This window comes from Anoplophora glabripennis, unplaced genomic scaffold (genome assembly GCF_000390285.2).
Source record: "Anoplophora glabripennis isolate ALB-LARVAE unplaced genomic scaffold, Agla_2.0 scaffold1891, whole genome shotgun sequence".
NCBI classification, from domain to species: Eukaryota; Metazoa; Arthropoda; class Insecta; order Coleoptera; family Cerambycidae; genus Anoplophora; species Anoplophora glabripennis.
In genome coordinates, this window is record NW_019417972.1 from 1 (window position 1) to 9,024 (window position 9,024).

Here is a 9,024-nt window from a genome sequence, read left to right on the forward strand (position 1 = left end):
ACAACGAATTATCTTGATCATCGTTATCCTATACTATTTCATGAGGATCTGTTGGGACTTCTATTATTTGGGAAACAAAAATACTATACCGTACGTGCCTAAAGTATGGAATAAATACAATAAAAACAAATTTTTTTTGGGAAAAATCCTCGAACAGGTCGATTTTTAATTTAAAAAATACATATTTTAGCATAAAAGGCCTATTTTTTTTCTTGATTCTGAAAGATCGTTTCATTGTCGATCCGACAGTATTAAAATGTTGCCATCTTACATAGGAAAGTATTCGAGTAAATGACGATTGAATGTTAGAAAACCCAAATCAATTAAAATAAAGCAAAAACGTTATCAAATTTAGCTTTTCGAAATGTCAGAAGTTTTTATGGATCACGAAGGTGTAAATCTTTACAGTGTGTGTCACTGTCATACCGACTTTCTAAGTATTGTATAATATAAAAATTATTGTTGAATTTAAAGTAATATGGCACATTTAACTGTCACACAAAGAGTTTAAATTTTAATTCTTATCGGATGCCGGGATAAGACTAGAGCGCTGCAGGAAGTTTGCGATTTATTTAATGAAAAACATCCAGATCGCCGTATCAGCCAATCAACAGTCAGTAAGATAGAATCTAAATTTAGAGAAACTGGCAATGTTGTAGATATTCCAAAACCTGGACGTCCAAGCGTTAGTGAAGATCACAAACAGAACATTTTGATAAGTATGGTAGATAATCCTCATAATACTTCACGATTGGTTGCATTAAACAATGAAATTAGTCAGACCACAGTGCTACGTATCCTGAGGCAGGAAAAATATCATCCCTACAAAATTCAACTTGTGCAGGAACTCAATGAAGACGATCCCGACCGCCGCTTACACTTTTGTGAAATTATGATGGATTTATGTCAAGTAAATAGAGATTTACACCGGCAAATACTTTTTTCAGACGAGGCCACGTTTTGTCTCAATGGTACAGTGAACCGTCAAACTTGCAGGTATTGGAGTCGGGAAAATCCTCATTGGATGGCAGAGACACATACCCAACACCCACAGAAATTAAATGTGTGGGCTGGAATAGTTGACAACAGAATAGTAGGGCCTTTCTTCTTTGAAGGAACCCTTACAGGAGAAAGATATTTAGAGTTTTTACAAAATGACCTTGTTCCAGCGCTTGCAGTAATTTTTCCTAACGATAATGACCCTGATATTCCTGATGACACCATATGGTTTCAGCAAGACGGTGCACCTCCGCACTATGCGCGCCCTGTTCGAGATTTTCTGGACAATTGTTTTCCTAGGAGGTGGATCGGCAGACGAGGACCGATAGAATGGCCCGCGAGATCCCCAGATCTTACACCCCTGGACTATTTCTTATGGGGCTACTTAAAGTCCAAAGTGTACGTTAATAGACCACATAATTTAGAAGAACTCCAAAATTGTATTATAGATGAAATACACAGAGTTACCCCAGAAATAATTCATAATGTGCAAGAAGAATTTCTACACAGACTTGCGTATTGTCAAGAAGTCGGTGGGTGGCAATTCGAACACTTAATTTAGGTAGAAAACTTAATGAATTGTATTTGCTTGACATAGGAATTGTTATTTTTTTAATGAATAAAATTTACGTTTTCTAACATTCAATCGTCATTTACTCTAAAACTTTCCTATGTAAGATGGCAACATTTTAATACTGTCGGATCGACAATGAAACGATCTTTCAGAATCAAGAAAAAGAATAGGGGGGTGCTATTTAAAAAAATGTCGATGACGTCGTTACTCGAAAACAAATGACGGTTGAAAATCGCCTTTTATGCCAAAATATGTATTTTTAAATTAAAAATCGACCTGTTCGAGGATTTTTCCCAAAAAAAATTTGTTTCGTTTTTACTGAATTTATTCCATACTTTAGGCGCGTACTGTATAGTAAAGTCAATCTTATTGCTTAACACCTTGGCAAGAATTTTCAGGCGTTTTATTAGAAACGCCCATGAGTCTGTTCCATTTTGATAGAACACCTTGTTATTTAATCGAATGAGAATTTGTTTAAGTATAATTACACGAGTGTTATAATTTATTAAACGTCAGAAAATTAAACTTCATTTATAACAAATCCAATTATTTCCTCGGCTACTTTTGGCCCGTAACTCGTATCATGGTTTGATCTACAATAATTATTCCAGTTTGCATGCTCTCTGGGGGCACCCAATTTAAAAATCGCCTCCATTAGAGTCATTAGATCGTTATTACTTTTTCTATACGATTGAATAGCATCAAAGCTCCACTCCGTGGTGGTTATTACGGCCACTGTAATTCGACTGCTCATAATACGCTGTTATTATATGATTTATTATCCTTTTAATCGAAATTGTGTACTTAAATGAGGGTATTAAGATTTATTGTGGATTTTAAGTTTTGATGGTAATTAATTACCCGATCACAGTTATTTTGTAATTTAGTAATATGTATCGGGCTTCAAAGCGAGAAAAACGAACACACCCTCGCCTCCAATCGTTTATTATACATTACATTATTTTATGTTGAAACTTTAATAACTTGCTTGAGATAAAAGGACTGGTTCTAGTTTATTTGCCAATTTTTGAGAAGTTTAGTTAATACTTATTAAATAGTACCAATTCCAATTACATTCTAAAATTTAAACACTTTTTAATACGAGGCACATCCACAAAGTAAGGGTACTGAGACTCTGATGCTCTGTGCTTTTGTCTTCGTCAAAGTTGACAAGACTGCGTCCAAGGCCAAGATGTTGCGAACAGAACACGTCAACTGAGAAGTGTTGTTGTAGTGGCGTGTTGAAATGAATGCCGCTATTCCGAATCCCGCCAGCTGCGAGCGCTTCGAACTGAAGAACAATTCCTTGACTGGCGACGAAACGTATTTGACCCACTATACCCCTGAGGCTAAAAGACAATCAGTGCAGTGGTGACATTCGTCTTCACAATCAGTGAAAAAATTCACGGTTTCGGGTTTGAACCGAAAACTCATGGTAACTCATTTTGGGATCGCAACCTTCTAATTTTCATGTTTTCTCTTCTCTGAAGGTGTTTATGGGTGGAAAACGGATTTCTACCGAGGATGAGGTCCACTTTGCTGTTAAACAATGAGAGAGGCGGCGGGAGATTTTTTAGAAAGCTCATCCCTCGGCTCACAGAGCATTGCAGTTGAAGGCGATACGTCGAAAAATAGTGTTTCATGTAGCTTTCTGAATATGTAAATTTTTCATAAATATACTGCTGTTTCGAGTTTTAAAAAATTGAGTAGGGGAGGGTGGTACACATTGAAACGGGGTACACAATGAAACATTGCAATTTTTCAATTTGAATTTGCCGCTACAACGCCACTAGCGCTGTCGCGGATGAGTCTTATGATGTTGCATCAGCCATCCGTTAGTTGCATTTGATATTCGTAAGAGTGCACATTTCATGACCAAATTTGTGATTTTTGTGTCTTAAAGTAAAAAAAGAAACCAATATAAAAAGGTATGTTATTTACAATTAAGCAGTTTTAGTATCCGTTTATATTTGTTATGAATAATTAGGGTATGCATTTCTTAACCTATAAAATATGTTGTCCAAAAATGTTCTTGTCTTAGATTTACATCCAATTAAAAAAAAAATGCGTAGTGGTACACATTGAAACATAGGGTGGTGGTACACAATGAAACATGTTTCATTGTGTACCACCTTGTGTCATTCTAGCCGTAGAATTTTTGGTTGTAGGTAACCATGGTAAGGAAGAAGAAAGAGCGAACAAGAGCTAAATTTACAGGCGATCAAATGACCGCAGCAGTCCAAGAGGTCAAAACAAATGGGACTTCCCTTCGCATTGCTGCAGATATGTTTGATGTAAATTTTGTCACATTAAGGCGTTATGTACTAAAGGAATGATATGACCCTAATACTAAAATGGAGCCGAATTATGCTGTTAGATTAATATTTAGCACCGAGCAGGAAAGACCTTTATCTGAATATATAAAGACTTGTAGCAAAATGGCATTTGGGTTAAATACTCAAAAAGTAAGAGAGCTGGCATATGAAATGGCGGTCAGAAACAATATTAATATGCCAGATACCTGGAGAAGGAATAAGTGTGCGAGTAAGGATTGGCTAAGAGCTTTTATTAAAAGAACTTGGTCCTTAAGTATTAGAAAGCCAGAAGCTTGCTCTTTATCCAGGTTTACTTCTTTTACAAAACCTAATGTCGAAAGGTTTTTCCTACAGCTTCAGAAAATATATGAGAAGTTGTTCAGGAAATTCAAATTTATAATTTGGACGAAACTACTACTACGACTGTACAGCGTCCACATAAAGTAGTTACACAAAAAGGGGTGAAGCAGTTGAACCAGTGCACAAGTGCCGAAAGAGGATTACTAGCCACTACTTGTGCTATAATTAGAGCAAACGGAACTTTTCTACCGCCGATAATTATTTTTCCCCGAAAGAAGTTTGTCCCTCATATGTTAAATGGCGCGCCCCCAGGCACATTAGGACTAGCAAATCCAAGTGGGTGGATGACAGCCGAACTGTTTGTTGAGGTGTTAGACCACTTTATTAAACATACTGGTGTGACAAAAGAAAGGCCATGCCTATTAATATATGATAACCACGAATCACATGTGTCCCTGGAGATAGCGGAAAAGGCAAAAAACAATGGAATCATTATCTTAACTCTCCCGCCACATACGAGTAACAAGTTGCAGCCTTTAGACAAAGCAGTATTTTACTCTTTTAAGAACTTTTACAATGATGCAATAGATTCGTGGCTCCTCACCCACCCCGCCGTACCCATGACGCTATATCAAATAGCTGAATGTGTTGGTATTGCCCACTCAAAATCAATGACGCCTGAAAATATATTAAACGGGTTCCGTTCGACGGGTATCTACCCATTCAATAAAAATATTTTTACGGATGCTGACTTTCTTGTATCATCTGTGACTGACAGACCTGAAGACCCTCAAAAAGAGAACCTCCAACAAGGAATGGTTGTATTCCAAGAAAATTTGAATGATGAACAAGATGCCGGCGGCAGCGGCAGCGGCAACGACACCGCCGTTGCTTCATGTAGCACAACCGATACTCAACAGTGTACAGATGATAAGGGAGACTCTACTTTGGAAATAGCGTCGACTACAAAAGATTCTTTTATTTCACCATTTGAGATACGGGGCTTCCCAAAGGCAGCTCCTCGGAAAAATTTAAATCGAACACGAAAATCGAAGAAAAGTGTCATTTTAACCAGCACACCAGAAATGAAAGAACTTTCGTACAAAACAGAAAAGAAGAAAACTCCTAAAACAGAAGCAGTTAAAAAAGTAAAACGAAATATAAGTGCAGACAAAAAAGATACAAAGAAAAAAAGCAAAACATGTGAAGAAGATTCAGAGACGGACACAGAAAGTGTAGATTTGCATTTCGCGGATTCTTCAGATGATGAATTAACCTTAGCTGAACTTGAGTATCATATGATGGAGGAAGAGAAGGATCAATCAGAATCTTTGGCAATTGATGAAACTACTGAAATTTTAAAAGATTCTTTTGTCTTGGTCAAATTTCAAAATAATGTTCACTATGTTGCTAAAATTTTGGAAGCTGTAAACTCTAACGAATTTAAAATTTCGTATTTGAGAAAAAGTGCAAAAGTTTCAAATTCATTCTATTTCCCGGATGTTCCGGACATTCATATGGCACTGAAATCAGATTTTGTAATCCTGTTGCCGAGTCCGATACAAACAAATAATAAAAGGCTTTCGCCATACTTTAAATTCGGAGTTGATTTTGGTAACATGATTGTACGCTAATTAAATTCTTTTGTTATTACTTTTTATTAAAAATAAATATTTTAGTTTTTTACTTTTTTACCGATAGGTATTTTTTGAAAAGAAAAAATGTTTTTGTTCCTTCTTTGAGTTGATTTAGTTTATTTTAGTTTTTTACCAACATTTTTTGAAAATAAAAAATGTTTTCGTTCTTTCACAACTGATTTTTTTTTAAATAATAAATATTTTTATACTTGTACCATTTTGTTTCATTGTGTACTACCCCATGTTTCAAACTGTACCACCAGTGGTACACATTGATACAAAAACGTCCATGTAGATTTTATTTTTTACCTAAACAGTATGGTTTTTTAAAAACTAACTACGGGGATTTATAGCTAAATATCCAATAACTATGCAATAAAAAAATTAGATTCTTTAAATAATAACACCGGAAGTTATACAAAATATTCGAAAAATCGTTTCATTGTGTACCACTCTCCCCTACTCTTACTTTGCGGATATGTCTCGTATTTTAAAAATGTGTTACTGGTATACGTTATTATTGTAATTGCGTTCATTAGTCTGGCATAAGTGTAGCAATGTTTGTATTTTGCAACATAATGAATGAATTTTATTCTAAAAAACTTTAAATTAGAACAANTACGTTTTCGATGGGCTACCCTGTATATAAACCAATGATGTATTTGGGACAGGGATGGGTATTTACGCGTCAACTCTGTTTGTCGACATTTACATGTAGACTTCGCGTAGACTATGTGGACTATGTGGACTAAGTAAACAACGTAGACAATGTAGAGAATGTTGAACAGCTGTTCTATTGAGTGGACGAAAAATCAATTCCAATTTTGACCAGCTACGATTAGAATTAGTAAAATTCCACAGAAAATATGCCGCAAAATGTTTGATATGTGAAAATACTCCAAGAAGACATAAAAAGGCCCTTAATGTTCTGGAGAATGGCAAACCTAGGGGAGGGTGGTATACAATGAAACATTGCAATTTGTCGATTTGAATTTGCCGCTACAACGCCACTAGCGCTGTCGCGGATGAGTCTTATGATGTTGCATCAGCCACCCGTTAGTTGCATTTGATATTCGTAAGAGTGCACATTTCATGACCAAATTTGTGTTTTTTGTGTCTTAAAGTAAAAAAAAGAAGCCAATATAAAAAGGTATGTTATTTACAATTAAGCAGTTTTAGTATCCGTTTATATTTGTTATGAATAATTAGGGTATGCATTTCTTAACCTATAAAATATTTTGTCCAAAAATGTTCTTGTCTTAGATTTACATCCAATTAAAAAAAAATGCGTAGTGGTACACATTGAAACATAGGGTGGTGGTACACAATGAAACATGTTTCATTGTGTACCACCTTGTGTCTTTCTGGCCGTAGAATTTTTGGTTGTAGGTAACCATGGTAAGGAAGAAGAAGGAGCGAACAAGAGCTAAATTTACAGGCGATCAAATGACCGCAGCAGTCCAAGAGGTCAAAACAAATGGGACTTCCCTTCGCATTGCTGCAGATATGTTTGATGTAAATTTTGTCACATTAAGGCGTTATGTACTAAAGGAACGAAATGACCCTAATACTAAAATGGAGCCGAATTATGCTGTTAGATTAATATTTAGCACCGAGCAGGAAAGATCTTTATCTGAATATATAAAGACCTGTAGCAAAATGGCATTTGGGTTAAATACTCAAAAAGTAAGAGAGCTGGCATATGAAATGGCGGTCAGAAACAATATTAATATGCCAGATACCTGGAGAAGGAATAAGTGTGCGAGTAAGGATTGGCTAAGAGCTTTTATTAAAAGAACTAGGTCCTTAAGTATTAGAAAGCCAGAAGCTTGCTCTTTATCCAGGCTTACTTCTTTTACAAAACCTAATGTCGAAAGGTTTTTCCTACAGCTTCAGAAAATATATGAAGATAACCCAGAAGTTGTTCAGGAAATTCAAATTTATAATTTGGACGAAACTGCTACTACGACTGTACAGCGTCCACATAAAGTAGTTACACAAAAAGGGGTGAAACAGTTGAACCAGTGCACAAGTGCCGAAAGAGGATTACTAGCCACTACTTGTGCTATAATTAGAGCAAACGGAACTTTTCTACCGCCGATAATTATTTTTCCCCGAAAGAAGTTTGTCCCTCATATGTTAAATGGCGCGCCCCCAGGCACATTAGGACTAGCAAATCCAAGTGGGTGGATGACAGCCGAACTGTTTGTTGAGGTGTTAGACCACTTTATTAAACATACTGGTGTGACAAAAGAAAGGCCATGCCTATTAATATATGATAACCACGAATCACATGTGTCCCTGGAGATAGCGGAAAAGGCAAAAAACAATGGAATCATTATCTTAACTCTCCCGTCACATATGAGTAACAAGTTGCAGCCTTTAGACAAAGCAGTATTTTACTCTTTTAAGAACTTTTACAATGATGCAATAGATTCGTGGCTCCTCACCCACCCAGCCGTACCCATGACGCTATATCAAATAGCTGAATGTGTTGGTATTGCCCACTCAAAATCAATGACGCCTGAAAATATATTAAACGGGTTTCGTTCGACGGGTATCTACCCATTCAATAAAAATATTTTTATGGATGCTGACTTTCTTGTATCATCTGTGACTGACAGACCTGAAGACCTTCAAAAAGAGAACCTCCAACAAGGAATGGTTGTATTCCAAGAAGATTTGAATGATGAACAAGATGCCGGCGGCAGCGGCAGCGGCAACGATACCGCCGTTGCTTCATGTAGCACAACCGATACTCAACAGTGTACAGATGATAAGGGAGACTCTACTTTGGAAATAGCGTCGACTACAAAAGATTATTTTATTTCACCATTTGAGATACGGGGCTTCCCAAAGGCAGCTCCTCGGAAAAATTTAAATCGAACACGAAAATCTAAGAAAAGTGTCATTTTAACCAGCACACCAGAAATGAAAGAACTTTCGTACAAAACAGAAAATAAGAAAACTCCTAAAACAGAAGCAGTTAAAAAGGTAAAACGAACTATAAGTGCAGACAAAAAAAATACAAAGAAAAAAGCAAAACATGTGAAGAAGATTCAGAGACGGACACAGAAAGTGTAGATTTGCATTTCGCGGATTCTTCAGATGATGAATTAACCTTAGCTGAACTTGAGTATCATATGATGGAGGAAGAGAAGGATCAATCAGAATCTTTGGCAATTGATGAAACTACTGA

General features: G+C 36.3%; 2 protein-coding genes across 2 annotated transcripts; both read left to right on the top strand.

Moving 5' to 3' along the window:
- Positions 1 to 4,478: 4,478 nt before the first annotated feature.
- Positions 4,479 to 5,822, top strand: LOC111692542. The gene has a single exon (XM_023456591.1). It carries the CDS (start codon positions 4,479 to 4,481, stop codon positions 5,820 to 5,822), a length of 1,344 nt encoding a protein of 447 aa, XP_023312359.1.
- A 1,398-nt stretch (positions 5,823 to 7,220) lies between these two features.
- On the top strand, positions 7,221 to 8,909 carry LOC111692544. Its single transcript, XM_023456593.1, has one exon. The coding sequence runs from the start codon at positions 7,221 to 7,223 to the stop codon at positions 8,907 to 8,909; it is 1,689 nt and encodes a 562-aa protein (XP_023312361.1).
- Positions 8,910 to 9,024: the final 115 nt, after the last annotated feature.

Excerpts from the sequence above, each read along its gene's own strand:
- LOC111692542 (XM_023456591.1), top strand. The coding sequence starts at position 4,479 with ATGTTAAATGGCGCGCCCCCAGGCACATTAGGACTAGCAAATCCAAGT.
- LOC111692544 (XM_023456593.1), top strand. The coding sequence starts at position 7,221 with ATGGTAAGGAAGAAGAAGGAGCGAACAAGAGCTAAATTTACAGGCGAT.